This window comes from Erpetoichthys calabaricus, chromosome 17 (assembly GCF_900747795.2).
Source record: "Erpetoichthys calabaricus chromosome 17, fErpCal1.3, whole genome shotgun sequence".
Lineage (NCBI taxonomy): Eukaryota > Metazoa > Chordata > Cladistia > Polypteriformes > Polypteridae > Erpetoichthys > Erpetoichthys calabaricus.
The window spans coordinates 43,414,533-43,438,124 of NC_041410.2; the positions used below are offsets into that span (position 1 = coordinate 43,414,533).

General features: G+C 36.4%; 2 protein-coding genes across 2 annotated transcripts in view; one reads left to right on the forward strand and one right to left on the reverse strand.

Moving 5' to 3' along the window:
- LOC114667240 (EGF-like repeat and discoidin I-like domain-containing protein 3) overlaps positions 1-23,592 on the forward strand; it is a 742,682-nt gene that overhangs the window by 376,709 nt on the left and 342,381 nt on the right. The window lies entirely within an intron of this gene.
- LOC114667233 (aggrecan core protein-like) overlaps positions 1-23,592 on the reverse strand; it is a 208,133-nt gene that overhangs the window by 140,258 nt on the left and 44,283 nt on the right. The window contains 5 exon segments of the mRNA XM_028822446.2: positions 1,009-1,302; positions 5,064-5,191; positions 9,702-9,876; positions 12,414-12,797; positions 12,996-13,073. Of these exon segments, the coding sequence (XP_028678279.2) occupies positions 1,009-1,302; positions 5,064-5,191; positions 9,702-9,876; positions 12,414-12,797; positions 12,996-13,065 (1,051 nt within the window). The 5' untranslated portion in view covers positions 13,066-13,073.

Sequence of the window (23,592 nt, forward strand, 5' to 3'; positions counted from 1 at the left end):
TAGACTTTGCATGTTTTCCTGGTGGGTTTCCACAGTGTGCTCAGTCTTCCATCGAAAGACATGAAGGTTTGGGGATTTGGTGAAGCTACAATAACGCTAGTGTATGTGTGTGTGCTTATGTTCACCTTGCGATGAGCTGATGCCCCGTCCAGAGATTTTATTTCTGTCTTGCACCGATGCTGTTTGAATGGGCACATCCCCAAATTGATGGATGCAATCATTAAACATCCTTTTGAGAGATATTGTGGCAAGGTGTCCTTGGAATTTGATGGATGTTTCAGGCACACAAGTCGCATCGCGTGAAGTATAAACCTGGCCTTAGGCACTTTACGTTTCAGCTGACAATCTTGACTAGGGCTTATTTTTGGGGTAGGGCTTATATTACAGAGCAGCCTGAAAATCATGCTAGGGCTTATTTTCGGAGTAGGTCTTATTTTCGGGGAAACACGGTAAAAAGATTACAATATGCAAGCTTTCAAGGCAACTCAGGCCCCTTCTTCAGACAAGATGTAATACAGTAACTGGAATTCCCTGTGTTTATATAGACACCAGGTCAGATGCAGTTTAATTTAAAGTGCAAGACAGATGAAATAATAAGATCTTTCTTGTAGTTTTGGTAATATGGAGTGCAGCTAGATAGCACTAAGGTGATGGATTTGACTTCTATGTGGATTTTACCTTGTCATGTAATAGACTGCAAATGGAGTGAAACATTAATTGAGTGGTTAGCCCTGCTGATTTATATACCCAGTATTGAAGTAAGTGAGTTTAAAAATATTATACTATGCTTTGTAGGTTGTAAATTGGTAATTAATAAATAGGTAAGTTCAGTGAATCAGAACTATCAGAGCTGTTATATTAAGTAACACAATAAAAAGATCCCTGGAGGACATATACTCAGATTAGTGATTTTTTTTTTTTTTGAGGGGCAGATCACATGAGATACAATATATTTTTTATAAAACAAGACAGTCCCAAATAAAACTGTTGGCACAAGAATATTCATACCTTGATAGCAGATGGCATCATAGCGAGATTCGGGAGAGGGATAACCAGTCTGATTCAAAAAGCGATAGACAGTTCTGACTCCCACAAGAAATCCTCCACAGTTTTGTCTGGATTTAGATATCGGATAGCGTACACTCTGATCAGAGAGCCAGCCCGCACTACAGACATCCATTCCCCTTTGCCAAGCCAAATACAACTGTCCTGTAGTTGCTAGTTGGGCCCCAAGCTTATTACACTGCTCCTCTGCTTCAGCAAATGAGAACTTGTCTGGAGATGTGGAGTAGAACACTTCCCCTGAAACAAGAAAATTGTGCTGTTTAGAGATAAAGATATCATCCATACATCCATTTGCTTAAGCCATTTTGTCAGTTACATGTTTATAATGAGGTAACCAATCCCATTTGCACCAGATAAAAGGCAAAATCCACCTGTGGAATGGACACCAGTCCTTTGCAGGGCACAGTGATACATGCACTCCCAAGCTCTCTCAGACAGGATCATTTATCCTATGATGCACATGTTATATTAGGAAGTAGAATACTCAGAAAAAACACACACATAAATAAAATATACAGACTTAACACAGATTATGACTATGACCCCAGCTCATCAAAACTATAAGCCAGCATTGTTGTCCTTGTCACACACTACTAATGGGCTTGAATAAAAGTAATTCTACGCCTGACCAGGAGACGGCGAAGTGCACTGATCCTCTCTCTCAATTCCTTGCTGACCACTGTCGGGAAGTCCCACCCGGGGCAACTGATGACGTCACTGCCAGTCCCGGCCCTGATGACATCACTTCCTCTACTTGCATTTAAAGGCTGCCATTTTAAAGCAGCGGGTCAGTTCTGTTTTGGACTCAGTCATGTGAACATGTCTGTTCTTTTTGATAGATTTTGCAGCCAGGAAATATTATACAGGTGGCTGCCCCAAACCTTTCCAATATCTCTTTGTCGTTCTTGTGACAGTGGCTTAGCCGGCAGGATGGAAGAAACCCAGAAGGAAACGGGACTGGACCTGAATTATGACCAGGTGGGAGAGTACTGGGGCCGAGTTTCCGGATGGGGGGGTTCGTCCCGGATTTCGGAAAGAACCAGTGCAGACTCTGCTCCCTTCGTGTAGTTCTGGGCCATGTAAAATACATAGGGAGAGCGTCGATGGGACACACAGACATGGGCTGATCTCTGTGGGGGGAAGCGACAGGGACTTATTATGCTCTCTTGGAGGAGAGGGCTGCCCTCCCCGCTGGGGTCAAGGTCTCAGAGAAAAGTGGGGTTTCCCTAGACCAGCAGGTGAGGGTTTTGCAGGCGTGGAAGCTGTATCCCTGCCGGTTCCGGCCCCGATGACATCACTTCCTCTACTTGCATTTAAAGGCTGCCATTTTAAGGCAGCAAGTCAGTTCTGTTTTGGACTCAGTTGTGTGAACATGTCTGTTCTTTTTGACAGATTTTTCAGCTGGGAAATATTATATGGGTGGCTTCCCCAAACCTTTCCAATGTCTCTTTGTCATTCTTGTGACAACCTTTACACTGCCATATCATGCATTGTGGCATCAAAGGTGCTGAAATCTAAACAGACCACTTCAGCTTATAAAGTAAAGTAAAAATACTTTTAATGTTCCTTTCATTTCCTTGCACAAACAAAATTAGAAGCATATTTATTAATTACACTTACATAATGCAACAGAGGGAAAGGGTCTATTAATAGTTTACTTATACCTTCTGCGTTCATATGCAAATGCTACCTACTTCTAATAAAGTAATCTCCAGGAATTTCTATGAATTTCGCAGCTCAATAGAGAGAAGACATGGAAAAGTGACTTACAGTATTTCAAAGGGGAAACATAAGCATATAGACTTGTGAAGGGCATTATTTATTTTTTATTTTCCTTTGGTGTATATAAGCATACATAACATACAACTATTTTTTAATATAGTGATTTTGCTACAGTGTATTAAATTATAAGTTGTGCAGTGGAAATACCCATCAAAAGATATATTTCAGGATTTCTGAAAATATCTTAGTCTCTCCTAAAAGCAATACCATCTGGTGAATTAAATTCATTAAGAAGATGCGTACAAGTGTCAACTGGAAGCCTACATGACTAAACAGTATCCACTCCAATCTGAATGCTTACAAACGCATCTGAGTTCAAAATGTGAAATGACAAGACTGGTTACTGAGTGCTTCATAATTTTAGCATCATTACACAGTTTGTAGGCCTGTACTACCCTACATGGCCTACAGTCAAACAATAGGAAGCAAGCCGAAATTTGTATAATGAACTTCATTTATTGGTTTATTGTTCAGTTTTAAAGATAAGAGTTTATTCCTGGCAATATCTTGTACTTTTTTTTAATTGTGTAGTGTATCCTAGGCACAACTTTAGTGTCAACCATAGGTCAGATGCAGAAATCATTTTGTGAATTCAATTCAATCTATTTATATGTAGTGCTCTTCACTGTAGGCTCAAAGCGCTATAATAAGTTTACAGGTTAAAAACAAATTACAGTTTTTATATCAACCACTCAAAAATACAGATTAGTTTAAACACAAAGTAAAAGAAAGTGATTTCAAACTGTTTAACATTAAAACAAGGAAAATCATTTTTGTAAAACCATGTTTAGCATATAAGTTGTTGTTTGTTATTAGTTGCTCCTAGATTATGACAAATTTGTTTTGATATTTTTCAGGTAAGGAAAACAGATGTTTCTAAATAAAGTACATATACTCAATAATAATGGCACCAGAGAGTGGTGACATGTTGCATATTGATTTGCATATAGTAATACTTTAATTTATCTACATATGAAAACAATAACTATACAAACCTATGAAAAGATCTCCAAAATAAAATATATTTCCATTAATGTTGTTATCAATGTCTCTTGATTCCAACAAAAGAATATTGTACTCAACTTTACTACAGCAAAAAGCATGCACATACTCTGGCTGCAACAAATGAGGTCTTAACATATATTAAACGTCATGACCTCTTAAACTCACAACACAACTCTGAAACCACTTTCAAACCTTGCTAGCTATGTACAGACATACAATACAATTTTGTTTTTCCACAGCACTCTTCTCTGAGTGCAGGTGCAGAGTGCTGTGACAAATTCTCAGGAAAAATGCAAGTAAAGATTATACTCATAACTAAATAAGGAATTTGTACTGTGCATATAAAGTGTTGAATTATGGCCAATTGACAGTGGAGGAGATGAAGACAAAGTCAGACACAGTAAGAATCTTGGGGACCTCTATCCTAATCATTAATTAATTTATTGCTTGCTTATTCCAGGATAGGAGGGAGTCAGAGTGTATCCAAGAAGCAGTAGTTTCCAGATAGGAACAAAATGATTGTGGACAAGATACCATCCTATTGCAAGACATGCTTTTTTTCAAATACCTTTAACCAATAATTTTGCAAGAATTACTTTAGAATGTAATATGTTCCCCACCACCAAGAAGTAGTAATCTTCAGGATTAGATAATATATTTGTTGCTACAATGGGGATTGTTTTATGGATTAAAATTCCCACACTTCTGGTTGTCTTATTATAGCTGTAATGAAACATTGGGCTGCTCCATTCACTTTTCAGATGAAACTGGTCCTTATGTGTTACAGGTGTCTAAAAATACTATCCTGGCCTTTAATCCTGTTCCTTAGATAATGAATTCTGTACCAGATATTCTTAAAGTAATTATAATATGCTTAAGGTATTTTCAGCCTTTGATTTATCTTTATTATCACCTTTGACAAACTAACATTTAACTACTGTAGTGTATTTTCATGTAACACAATAATGATAAACTGTGTAGTATTATTCATTAAATGCCAAGGTAAAGTACTTTCGTGATCAGTACATTTTAGCTAAATCAGAGAGATCCGGGGAAGCAAACTACAAAGCTAACATATCAAGTAGTATATCATGCTATATGGAACAAAGAAAGTATAATGGGATAAATAGAAAATATCTTGAACCTTATTCTTCATTACCCATAAAAAATGTTTCAGAAAGTTGACAGAACATTTCAATGTATATTTATACCTGTCATCTCTTCTGCAAAACAGTAAACATCATATGTCTCATCAACTTCACGGATTCCGTAAGTACGCACACCAGGGAATTCATCCTTGTCACCATAGCAGCCTTCCCGAGGACTATGAATTGGGTACCTGTCAGAATTACAGTAAAAATTAGAGCTGAATTCTATATATGTTAAAAGATTACTCTACCCAAAAATAATTGTATTCTGTATATTTTACTTATCCTATGTAGTTTGTAGTGAGGGTTAAGAAAACTTTTTAATGTCATGGTTTAAACCACAACTGTGACAACAAAGTTTCCAAAAGAATAGGCATTCATTGTGACCAACACTGGAAACAACAAGCAATATAAAAACATCTATGAATATATCTCGCTTTACTTGTGTGACATAACCCACATGTCAAGTCAAACAATCATATGCCCATATCTCAAACATACATATTTTAGTAAAATAATTAAAAATAAATAAACTACTTCCAGAAAATTTTTTTGTTAATAAAAATGGAATGTACTCAAATGTGACCAAGTATTTGAATTGAAGACCTGCCCACCACATTCTCTGGTCATGAGTCTAGCCCAGAAATAGCTTATTCATTGGCTAACATTATACTTCACTCAATATTAACAACATTACACAGAGAGACGAGTACAACAAGAGATTCACAGTTAAAGAAAAGCCAGTGAAAACATCAGAATAGAAAACTTCTAATATTTGTGAAAATCAGACATGCAGTACTCCAATTGTACATATGACTATAAATGTAACAACGAGACAGAAGTCTACAATTCAAATTCTGGTTTATTTAACAATATTTCATTACAATACACATGTCTGGGACACTGTGAACATTTGACTGGATGACATGATATTAGAACATTAGAACAATCTAAATGAGAAGAATCCATTCAGCCCAACAAAGCTCAGCAGTCCACTTCACTTAATTCTTCCAAAATAACCTAGTCTAGTTTTGAAGGTCCTTAAAGTCTTACTGTCTACCACACTACTTGGTACCTTATTCCACATGTCTGTGGTTCTCTGTGTAAAGAAAAAACTTCCTAATGTTTTTGTGAAATTTACACTTAATAAGTTTCCAACTGTGTCCCTGTGTTCATGCTGAACTCATTTTAAAGTCTTGATCCACTGTACAAATTCCTTTCATAATTTTAAACACTTCAATTATATCACCTCTTAATCTCCTTTTGCTTAAACTTAAAAGGTTTCAATCTATTCCTTAATAATTCTTTCCATTATTTTACCTGGGATGCACATTATGCTTACTGACCTATAGTTGCTTGGACCTGCCTGTTCACTGTTTTTATATAATGGGATCATATTTGCCATTTTCCAGTCCTTGCAAATTCCCCAGTGTGCAGTGACTTCCTAAAAATACGCCCAAGGGTTTATATATGTACTTGCTAACCTCCTTTATAACTCAAGGGTAAATATTATCAGGTCCTAGTCAGTTTAATCTAAGCAGTATTTCCCTCTAAAATTTCCAAAGCATAGTTTACAGCACCTGCTACTTCACTGTCTGTAACTTGTAATTCCCCTTTACTATTCCTGATGCACTTCACTTTGTCTTTGACTTTTCTTTTACTACTAAAATACTGATGGAATCTCTTTGGGTCATCTTTCACCTTATCTGCTATATTCCTCTCTAACTGCCTTTTAGCTTCCCTAATATTCTTCTTAATGGTTGCCCTCATACTCTCATACATTCTTCAATTCACATTCCAGTTATTAGCTTTACATGCCTTTTGCAGCTGTTTTTTCCTTTGCAGCTTCTTTTTCAACTCATTATTAACCCACTGTGGAATTTTTTTTAATTTCGTATAAATTCCAAATTTAGGTATGTGCCTGTCCAGCATTATGTGTAAAACATTTTTAAACCTGTTTCACTTCTTGATTGCCTCTACACTTAAAAGGTTATCCCAGTCCATCCCCCTTAGACTTTGTCGCATCTGCTTAAAATTTGCCCAACCAAAGATAAACCTTGTCTTTGCATCCTCACTCATACAAAACACTGAAAATTTTAAAATGGTATGGTCACTTGACCCTAGTGGCCCAATCACCTCTACATGCTCAAATCTATTCTGATTATTACAAAAAAAAACCCATGTTAGTGCTTTAACATATTGTGTTAAATAACAGTCATGGATTACTTCTAAAAACTCATGTGCTTCACTATTTGCAAGGTTAGCCTAGTTAATATTTAGGTAGTTAAAATCCTTAACGTCTATTGTATCTCCCTGTAAACGTGCCCTTTTAATATTATTAAGATGTGTATGGAAATTACTGTCTGCATTTGGCAACAAACTCATAAAATAAGACCTCTTTCCCTAATGTTTTCCAAGCGAAACCCCTTGTCCTCATTAAGATGGGGCTCATCGTCCAACTGTACAGGACTTGCATTTAAATTCTGTTTGACAAAAACAGCAGTCCCACCTCCTTTTCTGTTCTGTCTATTCTTCTTAAAAATGTGTATCTCTCTATGTTATATTCATCCCCATCTTTGTTATTTAGCCAAGTCTCTGTTATTGCTATAATATCAGAATTATGCTTAGCTACATACAACTCTATCTCACTTGTTTTATTTTTGATACTACAAGGATTAAGGAAAGCTATTTTTTATGTGTTACACATTTTACCATTGCACTTAAATATTTAGTTAGAATTTATGTTACTATGCATATTTATTTTTACACAATTGTTTGCTCCTTCATGTACAGTTCTAAACCCCACCTGTCTTAAGCTCCCTGCCCCTCCATTCCCTAGTTTAAACAATCCTTGACTAACCTACTTGTACTCCTACCCAACATATTAGTGCCCCTCCAGTTTAGATGTAACCCATTGCAGCGGAACAGATCCCATCTATTCCAAAAGGAATCCCAAATGTCATAAATCTATACCCTTCTACCTTACACCAAGATCTGAGCCCAGCATTAAGCCTTCTAATCTCCACAGTCTTACCTGTACTTTGCACACGGCACAGGCATAGCTTCGGGGAAGACTACCTTTTCAGTTCTGCTCCTCAGGCTAGCACTTACTGTAACTCTTTAAATTTGGACTGCAGAAGTAACAGACTACCCTTATGTATGTCATTTTTTCCAACATAGACAATGACAACTGGAGGTCTCCCACCTGTGCACCTGGAAGGCAACACACCAAGTGGGATGTGCTGTCTCTGTAGCAAACCTCCATGAGAAACCTCCATGACCATGAGCTTCAGGTGCTGGATCAGCATCTCTGACAGATGTGGCCTTTAAGGGGGACTGGTTCCTCTAAGCTATAACTCCAAAAAGACCAACCTCCAACAGGACTTGCAGTACACCGGTCTCATTGTTAAAAACGGACTTTGGATTATAAAACAGCACAATTTTTTATTAAAATTAAATGATTTAACTTAAATAGTAAAACAAAAAAGCTAAAAAATTGATCAAAGAACTGCTACAGTTATTTTACTCCTTCTGGCTACTTAAGCTCCTATAATATTCCCCCATCGACTGCCTGCTGTTTGTCTTTCTTTGAGATTATGTTGACTTTTCTCTGTCTGTTCTCCTAACTTTTCATCCATTTTATTTCTTACTTAAAAGCTTACCACTCACATTGTCTGTATTCCTTCGTATTAGTGAATCCTTGCACTGTCGCCCTCTTAATTACTCTACTTTCCAGACTGCTGTTTAATCCAATAAACTTTTTACACACTTTATCCTACTTACTAAGAAAACTCACTTACTGAACATCTGCAGGTAGTTATTTCATTATTCTCTTGTTTGTTTCTATAGCTGCTTATGTCTGATTAGCATTTCCACACTAAATGCCTGTCTACGTACTGTGGAGCCTGTCTCAGCCACCTACCTGTACCTAAAATGAATGTTTTCTTACTTAAGAACACTTGTGCCCTCACTTTCTACTAGCATTAACGATTAAGTGTACAAGTCGTAATGGTACTCTGCCCTATTATTCTTTATATGTCTTGACCTTTTTACAGTAAGGTATCACTGTGACTTTAAAGTATTTGACGCTACAACACCAGTTATTTACTTTCAGACTGGCTAGTTTCCGCTATTGCCGATGTCTGCTACTGCTTACTGCTCTGTCTCACTGACGGTAATTTCAACAAGAAAAAGAACAAGAGAGTACAAGTGAATTTTCCTAGACACAAAAAGCAAAACAAAAACAAAATTCATCATTTAATTAACTCTTACACCTCAGACCACTAAATTCTCCACACATTCTTGTCTACTCACAAGGGTAACATTAGCATGTCTCATGTTTTCATGTACGTATTTGATATTATTTGCTGTTGTACAGTGTTGGTCAACATAGACTCCTATTCTATAAGAATCATTAGAAAACAACCTATCAGAAATAAAAATCATTATCCCCATTCTGCAGGAAAACATAAGATAAAAATTTTTCTCAACCATCACTACAAACTACATGGGGAAGTAACATATAAAAATATCATTTTGGGGTGATCACAAGCATTTAATTTTTTAATAAAAGTAAACATTATCAAAAATCACCCTAACTAGGAATGATAATTTTGTACATTTAAGTAACCAAGAGCTTCAAGTAAGAATTAAAGATTCTCATGGAAAAAGAAAAGTTCAGTGAAAATTAAGAATGCTCACCTCACAGTTTGGTCTGCTAGCCAGCCAGCATCACACTGATGAAAGCCATCATCATAAGCTGCCTGCAGCTGCTCTGCTGTAGCAATGATGGCACTGTTCTGAATGCATGCCTTCTTGGCATTCTCAAAGTCAAGGGTGTATCGGCTTGAGATAGCTCGGTAGTGAAAAACAATCCCTTTAAAAAAGAATTACTATAGAGTTAGGCAATGGCAAACTGAAAGAAAACATTAACTAGAAATAGAAATAAGAAATAGAAATAAGTAAACATTTTGTTATCTCATTTTGTACAATGAAATACATTTGATTATGCCGTTAAATGGTGCCCAGTAAAATGTGTATGACTTAGGCCTTAGATGTTGCATATTGTAGGATATTCAGAATTACTGGATAGACATTGAAGTCCAAAGAGTGGTTTCGGATTGTCCCTAAACATTCTTAGGAGACAGGAAGGGTGAATGTCCTGGGTAGATACTGTAGAATGTTTACTCCATATTTTGAACTGATAAGTACAAGCAGTTCAGGACTTTCTAAACATGTATCGCAAATATGAGACAAAGAGACTTCAGGACCAAGAAGTTTCACTGCTTAGAGTAGCCACTGAGGGCTGAGAAATTCATATCTTATAAACATCAAAGAAAATTAGTGACATAAACAATACTGTGCATTGTAAAGAAAAAAAGTAACAGAACCAAATGCTAAGCAACAAGTATTTAAAGATTCAGGCCAAGCTATGTTTACTGTCTCATATGTTGTACAAAGTTCAATCTCCTCAAGTAGAGACTTCTGTGATCTCAGTAACTCACCGGAGTACATTATCTTTGTTGCTGGAAAACAGTGGGTGTGATTGGACAGTGCGTGGCCTTGTCTGATACTAACCTCATCAGTTTCATCAGCAAAAGATGAATGCAGAAACACTGCTTTATTTTTTTAGAATGTGTTATCTTAACAGACACCTTTCAAATAACTAACCATAGGAAATAAGCAAAAACCTGCAAAATTGCCAAAATTATCTTAGAATTTTATGTCATCATCTAAAACCCTTATATTGGCTTCACATGTTTGATCGATTATGCATCTAACCTGTGGCTGTTAGGATGATGTATCTACTTGAAACTACGGTTTTACAATTTTATTTATGCATAAGTGTACCTAGTAATTATATAGAATTATATGTTGGTTTTGCTTGTTTAATTGTTGCATGGAGTTTCCCTAGGTACATCATTTACTTAAGCTTTATTCATACATCACATTAAAATGGATCATCACATCAAATTTTCCATTGTGAATGCTGCTACTGAGAGAGAAATAAACAAGAAGAACAGGAGATGCAAGGGATCATGCTTTCTGGTGCTGTTAAAAGATTCAAATATGAGGGTAATCTACTTCTACAGTCTTGAACAGGTTTCTTGCCTTTTGAGGATTTTGTAATTTAAATTCTTTCTTCATATTGAATTTATTGATTTAATTCAGATTTAAATATAACCATACTTTGGGGTTGTATTTTAAGGGTGTGAGCAGCACTGCTTCCTCACAGTTTCCAAAGTCCTGGGTTCCCATCCACATTCCATATGTGGATTTTGTATGTTCTCTTTGCATCTGTGTCATTTTTTTTACTCTTTCCCAAAATACATATTAGGTTAATTGGTTACTCTAAAATGTCTAAGTGAATGTGGTTGTGTGTGTGATTGCGCATTGAAATGGACTGGCCACTGCTCCAGGGTTGATCCAGGGCTGGCTCTCATCTGGCTGTCAGGAAAGAGATCCAAAACCTGAACTGGATAAGGAAGTGAGGAAGTGAAAAGAACAATTGATCAAATCTATTATTATATATTTATTTTTTCCAGGTGGAGAATACTTTAGGACAGCGTTTCTCAACCTTTAAGTATTTGCGACCCGAGTTTTCATAACAGTTTTAATCGTGCCCCCCTAACATTTTTTTGAAAAGAGCCCACTAATACCAATTTGTTCTTTTTAAATTAATGATATATCATAGATGCATATTTTATTATACCTATTTAACTTTTATCGACATTTATCTAACTCTGTATTTATTTTTCTAGTATCAGAATGTAGTTTAAGATAATTTGTTTTGGTTTCAATAGATGTATTTTTCCTATTTTCCATAAATCCATCCATTATCCAACCCGCTATATCCTAACTACAGGGTCATGCGGGTCTGCTGGAGCCAACTCCAGCCAACACAGGGCACAAGGCAGGAAACAAACGGCAGGGCGTTTTCATATTTTCGTTTCTTGTTTTCTTTTTTTCACATCTTCGCGCCCCCCTTTTTGTTACTTCGCGCCCCCCTAGGGGGCCCCGCCCCACAGTTTGAGAAGCACTGCTTTAGGAGATGTCCCTATAGGAATGGATCCTCTATTTTTATGCTGGAAATGAAATGACTGAGTTTCATTTTGAGCTTTAAATGATTATAAATGCAGCACCCTCTAGTGTTCCAAACATTTTCATTGATATTTGTTTTGTGTAGTGGTTAAGTTAAATAAAGTTATTCAACTAGATTGTTTTACAAATATGAAATATTTTGTAAGTTCAAAATATTATTAATTGGCTATCATATTAGTTAACTGCAAACAATTCATATTAAGTGGAGCTATTTTTCCATTAACATGATCTGTACAACTTTTGTATCATTAATTATATCTTTTATTTAGTCTTTATTTTATGTTTTGACTTTTCTAGAACACACATGCTTACCTTTGACCTCTACTGTCACAGTGTCCTGGCTGTCCTCAATACCCTTCATTACTTCACAGCGATAAATCCCAGAGTCACTGGAGCGCAGCTCACTGATCTTAAGTGTAGCATCTATTGGCTTGCCAGGGTAATTGGCTAGGGTAACTCTGTCCAGGTAATCGGCAGTGACTCGCACTTGTCCTTCGGTGGCTACCAGAATAACTTTCTCACTGTCTTCTGAAATCCAGCTCCACTTGATCCAAGGTGAGAGAGGGGAAGTGGTGGTTGTACCAGGATCATGAGTGGTACTGTCCTTAAAGTAACAAGGTATGACTAGAGTACCACCCAGCAGAGGTTGAAGAACTGGAGGATCAGGAATGTTAACTGAAAGCTCACTGCCAGAAACTATAAAAAAGATAATGGCAAGAAGAGTGGATGACAATTTTAAAGATATCCAATGTAAATCACATTAGATAAACACCAAAACATGCGTAATGTACACCAGACATACAGTAATAGGCTTTAAATTTCAAACCTGTGTAATTAGATTGATATGAAAAGGGAATATAACATAAATTAGACTGAAATGTTAATAAGACTTACCAGAGAGTTCAATGGATATTTCTGCGGCCACAAAGCGGAGATACACAATTAGCAACAGCAAAGTGGTCATATTTTTATCTAGACAGAAATAGACAAATACATAAATGGATGAGATTATTATCAGAGGACAGGTATACCTTTTATAGCAGTGCTTTTATGGAAATGGGATATTAATTTAAAAAAATATATGGCTTAATTGTTGAAGAGAAAACATAAGAAAGACAATAGTTTCTCAATAAGAAACAAATACAAAAAGTCTTTTGGTTTATGTTTCATATGATAAACATGAATAGTGAAATCTAAATGAATATGGCAGGAACTGTGAACACTGTTACTTGGAGTAATTTAAGAAAAAATGTAATAGTCAACAAAGTGTGGACAAAGGGGGAATAATTTCTCAAAAACCATGTTTTCCATGAAGAAAATAAGCATCACCTTTTCTGATGCCTTTATTTTAATATTAGAGGAAACATTTGCTTCTTGAATTCCTTCTTTGCATTTAGATCCACAGGATGCCATGATAACATGATTACTGTTAGAAAGTTTAAGAAGTATACTTATTTAATAAATAATTATTTTCTATTTTTAAAATCCCTATGTATGGCGCCACACTTTCCTCCACCTCTTTATATAAAACACAGTGGTATGAGAAGGGAAACCACCAAAACACAGTTAAGAACGGTTGAGTTTCTTCACGCCTAGTCCCCTTTTCCCATCAAGGAAGGGACCTAAAGTGCATCTGGATGTTCAGGAGTAAAGGTCCAGCCCATAAAGGAGCCAAAGGCGGTGAAAAGAGTGGCCTTTCTGACCAGGCTCCTATAAGGAATATGAAACAAGACAAAGTGAAGAGAATTGTAATTGACCAGTCTTTCCCATATAAACAACAATGGACAAGAAACTGTTCCAAGTATTTATGGGAAAATAAACCACTAGGCGATTATATGACAGTAATAATCTAGTCTGACATCTGGACAGAATGAATGGAACAAATTTGTCAGGTTCAAAAAGTATATTTCATGATTTAAGTCTTAGTTTGCCAACCACCTCCCAGTAGTTATTGTTTAAGTAGGTATTACATATACATTGATAAAAATGTACAAGACAGACAGTGAGCAACAATAACTGTCTTTTTCTTCTTAACGGTTGAGCAGTTAAAATTTCAAAACCTGTTAACCCCTATTTTAGTGTACAGATAAATCTTGTTTTTTTGTCTCAATGAAAACTACTTCTTTAATTAAAATGTCCCATTTAGCACACAGAAATCATTCTGAAGCCTTTGACTCGTCAACAAATTCACCATAACCTCCAGTAGACACCAGCAAGTTAAGTTCTGCATATTAGGTGATGATCAAAGATCTTCTTTTGGAGCATACGAGCAGTGAATACTTCTATGCAAGCTAGGCTCATTTTAAATTCCCATGATTGAGTCAGATCAATCCCAAACCAAACCAGAGATACACTGTCTGCACAACACCGCCTCTTAAAACAGTGGAGAAATCAGAGCATTGTACAGAAAGACTGCTACTCTTAAGTTTAAACTGACAGGTCATGGGAACCTGCGAATTGTAAGACTGCCGGGAAACTCTGTAAAGAACAATATTATTTATCTTCTTTCAGAACACTGGCTGAAATGGTTTTCATATGCTCTACTTTAGTCCCTGACTTGTAAACATTGCTGCCCAAGATAGGCTCAATGTGTCCCTGAATTGACTTATGCAGGTATGAGAATATTGTGTTATGTTATTAATATAAGTTAGAGAAAGAGGCAACCCCAGTAATGACTTTTGTTAATGCCCACTCTGAGTGCTAGTAAATTAGAAAAATGTCTTGCTAAATAGTCTAATGCTTTGTGTATTTTAGCTAGTTCCACCTTTTTCTGTGCACTGTATGGCATGAACACTTTACAAACAACATTCTTTATCTACGCTTATATTGACGTTTTTCAGATATACCTTTACTGGGTCTTTTCCTTTGATGCTCATTAAGAAAACTGCACTTAATTAGCATGGTAGGCCTTTTTTATACAAAAGGACTTTGAAAACCCATATTACGTTTTTGGGTATTATATTATATTATATTATATTATATTATATTATATTATATTATATTATATTATATTATATTATATTATATTATATTATATTGTATTATTGGTATGGTGGCACAGTGCTTAGTGCTGAATCTAGCACCTGGGGTTTGAATTCCACGCTCAGTAGTAATCTGTGTGGAGTTTTCACTTTCTCCACATGTCTGCATGGGCTTTCCTCCAGGCACTTGGTTTTCCTCACACATCACTAAGCTCATCAGTGTTAGACTGACTGTAAGTGTGAATGTGAGTGTGAATATGTGTGTGTGAGCCACCCCATTGAGTGGTGCCACATCAAGGGCTGATTATACTGCTCACTATTCCAGACCCCCTACGTGGATTTGAGATTATATTATATTATATTATATTATATTATATTATATTATATTATATTATATTATATTATATTATATTATCCATCCATCCATTATCCAACCCGCTATATCCTAACTATAGAGTCACGGGGGTCTGCTGGAGCCAGTCCCAATGTGCAAGGCAGAAAACAAACCCCGGGCAGGGCACTAGCCCACAACAGGGCGCACACACACACACACACACACCAAGCACACACTAGGGACAATTTAGAATTATATTGATCACTCTTTTTAATAAATACAGCTGGCTTGATTTATTTTTCTTTCAGTTTCCTTGGTAGAGCCCTTAGGATTTTCTACATATTATGGCATGTTACTGACCATATTGAGCATTCACTTACAGATAAATACTGATTGAACATCTATGGATTCATTTTATTATTTTCAGGAATTGTTTTCTCTTACTGTCTTTTGGCATTTTAAACTTTGCTTTTACCTGTACTGCTTATTCATTGGCTACCATTTTCTTGTAATTTCTTTCTTGGTTCCTTTCTTATTGAATCCAGGGATTGGTTAATTATCCTATCACATGTAATTTTTGTCTGACATACTCCTATATTAAATGGTGTGTATTTTTAATCCACTCCCATTTCTCAAAACCATCTTCTCACCTAGAGGTTTGTCATAGTTTATTTGTTTAAGACTTTATCACACCTAGGTGAAAGTTGCCATTGTGAAATTTAGTAATTTTATGCAATCACTCTGATATAACACAGACAATTTTCTTATGTTACGACCACTGGAGATAATTGGCTCAGTAATATTAGTATTTATTCTTTATAATTACAAAATATTAGGCTCAGACATTTTTTTTTGCTACTTCAACAAATGGAGCTAAAAAGGTCCATAATTATCTCTGTGAATTGCAATTTCTGTGATACTGTATTTATTAAATTTTAGCAATATATACAAGGTTATATCTATTGCCATTTACAATATTCCTTTATAGATTTACTTCTTCGATATTATTATAGAATTGATTACTGACATTACTACATGCATTGGAAGAAGATACTAATGGTTTGCTTTAAAACAAAAATATTCATTTTGATGTGCATTATCTATCATTTGAAGTAGCCTTTATTTACTTTTTTTTCAAACTTAACTGTCTTATCTAAAGTTCAGCTACACACAACTACAATTTAATTTTATTCTAGTATTTTATAATTAGTTACTGTTTCTGTTTGTACTTCTGGTTATCATTTACAACATTATTATGGCACCCTAAATTTTTACCATTTAACAAAAATACACCCAAATTAATATTCAATATTCGTTACCATTTACTGTTGCCCCATAGAGGTTTGGTCCCTTTCTTGTGTTTAATTCTGCCGTGATATGTTCCTGTCCGATCTAACCCTGAATTGGATTTATTAAGTTTAAAAATGTATGGATAGATGAACCATCTGCATTCCCCTCCTCAGATGCTAACCAAGTGTTCTTCTTCTTCTTTCAGCTGCTTCCATTTAGGGATTGCAACAGCGGAATGTCTGTCTTCATCTATCCCTGTCTTTTACATCATTTTCTGCCACATTGACTGCCTTTATGTCCTCATTCACCACATTCATAAACCTCTTTGGCCTTCCTCTTTTCCTTTTGCCTAGCAGTTCCATCATCAATATTCTTTTTCTGATGTACCCTTTATCTTTCCTCTGCAAGTGCCCAAACCACCTCAATCTAGCCTCTCTCAATTTTCACCAAATTGTCATACTTGTGTTGCCCCTCTAATATATTCACTCCTAATCCTGTCTACCCTTGTTACTCTAAGTGAAAATCGTAGCATCTTCAACTCCGCTACTTCCAGCTCTGCCTCCTGTCTTTTCGTCAGTGCCACCATCTCCAAACCATACAACATAGATGGTCGCACCTTTCCTCTCATTCACACACATGTACTCCGTTTAACTCCTCCTGACTTTCATTCCCCTTCTCTCCAGTGTGTACCTCCACCTCTCCAGGTTTGTCTCAACCTGCTGTCTACTCTCACTACAGATCACAATATCATCTGCGAACATCATAGGCCATGAAGACTCCTGTCTGACCTCATCTGTCATCCTATCCATCATTATTGCAAACAGTAAAGAGCTCAGAGGCAATCCTTGATGTAATCCTACTCTCACCTTGAACCAGGCTGTCATTCCTACTGCAAACCTCACCGCAGCCACACTGTCATACATATCCTGTGTCATGCTCACATACTTTCCTGCTACTCCTGATTTCCTCATACAGTACCATAACTCCTCTCTTGGAATCCTGTCATGCTCTTTCTCTAAGTCCACAAACACACAACACAATTCCTTCTGACCTTCTCTGTAACCTTCTCTGTACTTCTCCATCAACACACTTAAAGGAAATATTGCATCTGTAGTACTCTTTACTGGCATGAAACCATATTGCTGCTCACAGATCGCCACCTCTCCTCTCAGTCGAGCATCCATAACTCTTTCACATATCTTTTTGCTGTGGCTGATCAACTTTATACCGCTGTAGTTACTGCAACTCTGCACATCTCCCTTATTCTTGAAAACTGGTACTAATATACTGTAGTTCTTCACTCCTCATGCATCTTCTCGCTTTTCAAGATTTTCTTAAACAATCTAGTTAGAAACTCTACTGCCATCTTATTTGAACATCTCCATGCTTCCACTGATATATTGTCCAGGCCAACTGCTTTTCCACTTTTCATCCTCTTCATAGCTTCAGCCTTGCTGATCCCCGGTACTTTGTGATTTACTATCTCCACTTCGTCCAACCTACATTCTATCTCATTTTCTATATTTACAAGTTCTTCAAAGTACTCCTTCCACATTTTCAACACACTCTTCCCACTTGTCAGCAAATTTCCATCTGTATCCTGTATCACCCTGACCTGCAGCATGTTCTTCCCTGCTCTTCCCTGTCTGGCCAATCGGTACAAGTGCTTTTCTCCTTCCTTTGTGTCCAGCTTCTCATATAGCTCGACATATGCATTTTCCTTAGCCTTCACCACCTCTCTCTTCACCTTAAGCAGCATCTCTTTATACACCTGTCAGCTTTCGTAATCTCTCTGGTTATCCCAATTTTTTTTCGCTAACCTCTTATTCTTTATGCTTTCCTGTACTTCCTCATTCCATCACCAAGTCTCTTTGTCTTTTTTCCTCTGTCCAGATGTTACACCAAGCACCTTCCTAGCTCTCTACCTTACCACTTCAGCTGTGGTATTCCAGTCATCTAGCCTGTATTCACTACCACCCAGTGCATGTCTTACTTCTCTGAATTTCACACAATAGTTCTCCTCTTTCAGCTTTCTCCACCTGATCATTGGTTTCATTCTCACTCTGTTCCTCGTTTTCACCTCAGAAATTCATCCTGCATACCACCATTCAATGCTGTCTAGCCACACTATCCCCTGCCATCACCTTACAGTTTCTAATCTCTTTCACGTTGTATTTCCTACATAGGACATAGTCCACTTTTATACGTCACCCTGTGTTCATCTTTCTTCTCATTCTTCTTAAAATATGTATTCATCACCATCATTTCCATTATTTTTACAAAGTCAATTACAATCTGCCCTTCAACATTTCTCTCCTTAACACCATGCATACCCATCACTTCCTCATCACCACTGTGCCCTTTGTCAATGTGCCCATTAAGGTCCGCTCCGATCACCACTCTTTCTTCTTTGGGTATACTCTAAACTATTTCATCTAACTCACTCCAGAAATCTTCTTTCTCCTCCATCCCACATCCCACTTGCAGAGAATATGTGCTGATGACAATTAAAATTATTTCTTTGATTTCCTACTTTATGCTCTTCACTCTGTCAGACATTCCCTTCACCTCCAAAATACTCCTAACATAATCTTCCTTCACAATCACCCCTGCTCTGTTTCTCTTCCTGTCCACACCATGGTAGAACAGTTTAAGCCCACCTCCAATGCTTCTGGTCTCACTCCCTTTCCACTTGATCTCCTGTACACACAGTACATCTTCCTTTCTCCACTCTATCATATTAGCCAGCTCTCTCCCTTTACCAGACATAATGCCAACATTCAAAGTTCCTACACTGAACTCCACACTCTTTCCCTTCCTCCTCTTCCATTGTCTTTGAACCCGCTTTCTCCCCCTTGTTCTCCTTCACCTCTTTTATTTGGCACAGGTTTTATGTCAGACACCTTTCTTGACACAATCCTTCCCAATTTACCTGGGCTTTGGACCGGCACTAAACCCGCACAAATTTTACCATCATCTGTCTATTTTTGCCATGCATGAATGCTTCTTTGGATCAAATTTATGAGCCACTTTTTAAACTTTATAACTTCTACAGCCTTGCTTAGTGTAGTTATTGACACATAGCAAAATTTAGGAGAAGATCATCGTGCGAATTATGAACCTATGTTTTTTAGTAATATTTGTTGGCCCTAAAAATTGCTTTACAATGAATGAATTACAAGTCATTCACACATACGATAATACATCTTATTCACGTCAAATTTAATATCTTCCTCGTTACACTTCTAAAGAGCATGAAATTAAATTCAACCATACTAGAGGTCAGCAAAGGTTCAGTAAGTGCAATACTAGTAAATGATGGATAAATTCTAAACAAATTTTGGACAGTTCCTTATAGTGAGTTTGATGTATTCTACACACTAATTCTAATTTTAAATAAAACATGCCATGGTGTTGTTGTCTATTAAGATGCCTTCCATTAATCACCTAAGGAAGCTCCAGACCCAGATAGTTGTGGATTAAAGTAAATCCAAGATTGTCTGAGCATGAGACAGTCTTAAGGACTAAGTATGGCCAATGGAAGTCTTGACTTAAGTATATTTTAAATAATGTCACGTAAGAAAAAGTGGTGAGATGTACAATTCTGAGATGGATTAAACTATGCTTTCCACAAATAGATGAGAAATGTAGCTTACTACTAGCTAACTTCATTTATTATCTGAAATTCCAAGTCCAATTTCCGATGCAGCCTCAGATTATCTAGTACCACAGGTGTTAAAGTTTGGAGATACAGTACTGCAAAGATATTTAGGAAAAAACAGGATAGCTATCCAGCAACATGTCTATGTAAGCAGTAAAATAAATGTGCATACAAAAGGTTATATTTTAGACACAGTTGTATAAAAATTAAATGTATTGTCAATATAAAAATTATAAAGAGTCTAATACTAAGCTTTTCCATGCGCTGAAAATTGTGTAGTTTAGGAAATTTGGTAATGATTGTCATCTGTGCATACAATTGATAGTAACATCATAGCTTTAAAATATCATTGATGTGGAATCACAGGATTTCTGCTTAAGCTGAAAGTCATTATAAACATACAGTATAAGAGTGTTTTTAACATAATATAGAACTTTTAGAGGTATATTCATTTTAATAATGTTAATCCTATGTAATGGAGATTAAAAAAATATTTTTTTAGATTATTAAATAAGACTTGAAATATTTAATCCATATGTTTTCTTTAGATAAGATGTAGCTTTTAAAAGAATAAACTGCGTAGCCAAGACTATAACTATATTATAAAGTTCATGAGGGAAAACTAGCATTGCTTTTAAGTTTAGGAAAAAAAGTTTGGAAAACAGTAAATGCAGGCACAGGACAGTAACACCTCACAAGCAGAACTCAATGATTACTTCATACTGTTAGAGACAGCTTGGGAAGTGGGAAGAAAACGCAAAGGGTAAAGTTGAATGAAGAGAAGTGTTTGAAAAACTAGCAAGAAAGAGAAAAAATTAGAAGACATTGCAGGCCAAGTTTTAGAGCACTTTAGAAAAGGGGTCTGTTGAATCTGCTCTTCTTTCAATTCAAATGAATTTACCAAAAATAGTCATCTAGCCATGGTATGAAAGAAACAACAGCTATTTAGAAGGGTGCAGACGCTATACAACTACTGAAAGATTAACACACAATTAAATTTGAGAGTGGCAAATCTTAGGCGGATAAAGTGGAGAAATGACAAATCTATCTGAAGTCTATCATGCTGGTTGAGAATGAAACAGCAGCGCCACGTAGAACCTACAATACACCCTAACAAAGAAGAAGTGGGCCTACTTTTAAGGAATGCCTTAGTTGGATTAAGAAGAATGGGCTCTTTAAATTACATGGACATCTCTATTCTGAACATATTAAAGGCAAGTTTGCTCACTGATTTGAATCGTTTAGGTTGTATGTTTTTTGCCACTTTTAACTTCTAGTATTTAATGCCTGGGTTTTCTACAAATAAATATAAATAATTATTAAATTAAAGTTTGAATATGTAATCACTGAAATGTGCCTTGTTTAATGATGTCATTTGCCCCAGTGCGCTTGTTCAAGCGATTCATTATTTGTTTAGCTGCTTCAAAGGTATTGGTCTAGCCTTTAATGGAATATGTCTGGCATGTTTGTTCAGGTGCAAGTTGTGCTCGTTCTGTTAGAATTGTGTGGCCTTTTCAGGTTTAACAACGAGGTAGCCAGCTTCTGGCCTCCACTAAGGTTTTGAAGCCGGGGGTCGCTAGCCTCAGCTGTACTGTTCTGTTAGATTTATGCAGCCATTTGAAAGGTAGCTTAACTGGTAAGTTCCAGCAGGAATGCAGCTCTTGAAGTGACTCTTGGCATTTGCTGAGGTATTCTGAAGTGTAGTCTTTTCAAAGAAAGTAACAGGCCCTTGGCTCCTGCCAAGGTATTCTGAAGTTGCTTTGTATTTGAACTATAAACCAGCATGGGAAGTGACAGGTCCTTGACCACCATTGGGTATGAAATATGAGTGATGAGTGAAAAATATGTAAGTAATGCGGGGTGTACATGTAAATCGAGGCTAATAATTTAGACATTTCCAATATTAACTTGTTCACTATTATGAACAAAACATTTGAGGTTAAAGTACATTACACAATGAACCATCCTTCCAGTTAATGCACGATAAAGATATGACCCTTTGATAATGTGTTGTTTAACATTGTCTATTAGGTTGCTTAAAGTAAAATTAGAAATGTTTTAAGTTTTTGTGTAATTGTGATTTCTAAGTTTATGAATTATTGAACTAATCAAACTTAAACCTATATTAAAGGCAATTCAGAGGAAGCAATATACTATTACAATAGTTTATCTTGAATCCTAAAATTTAATAGAATTCTTCAATACATTTAGGACCTTGTAAGGATCACCAAAGCAAAGTACTACAATTTTTTTTTTGTTGAAGTCCTTCCTTTATACTGTAATTCCTTGATAGACAAGAGTCTATTGTAGAGTACTAATACTAAGTAAATATTTAATTTCTGCTACTTTTGTAACAGTACAGAAAACAGATGAGGGTGTTCTGGTGTCCATATTACAGTCTTCTCCTGAATGTCAGCAAGACAAAGATGCTGATTTTGGACTTTGGGAGAAAAGGCAATACCTCCTCCACAGATTTAACTATTATCTGAGGACCCTCTTCGTCTAAGCACATTGACACCATAGTGAACAAGACACAACAATGTCTTTAGCACCTCAGATGCAGCTGGGATTTTAGTTTGCCCTTGCAAATACTGAAGAACTTCAGTAAATCCACCACTGAAATTATCCTGACTGGAAATATAACCACATGTTTTGGAAATAGCACACAGCAGGACCACAAAGCACCACAAAAAGTGGTATGGTCAGGTGAATACCTTACTGGGTGTGCATTTTATCAATCCCAGGACATCTATACCAAGTATAGGAAAAGAACATTTTCTGAGACACCAGCCTTCCCCATGATGAGACGTAAAACCGAGATCCTGACTCTTTGTGGTCATAAATGATCCCTGTACATTTTTCAAAAACAGCTGGGTGTTTCACAATGTCCTGACTAAATTGCCCACCACAGTCTTGTCCATTCTGGCTCCTAATCATCCCTGTCCCTTATTAGCTAGCTATCACTGTCACCTCTAATGGCTAATGAATAGAGAGTGTAATGGCATAAGAATGGCTACCGTCACATCATTCAGGTGGATGCTACACATTGGTGGTCGTTAAACTGATTCCCCACTGTCTATGTAAAGCTCTTTAAATAGTTAAGAAAAGCATGATATAAATGTAGTTAATTAATTAATTTATTATTATCCTTTTCAAGTTTGTGACCCATGTTTTGTTTGACTACCTCTCTATCCTTTTGATCGTTTCCTGGTTCATTCCCCCAGT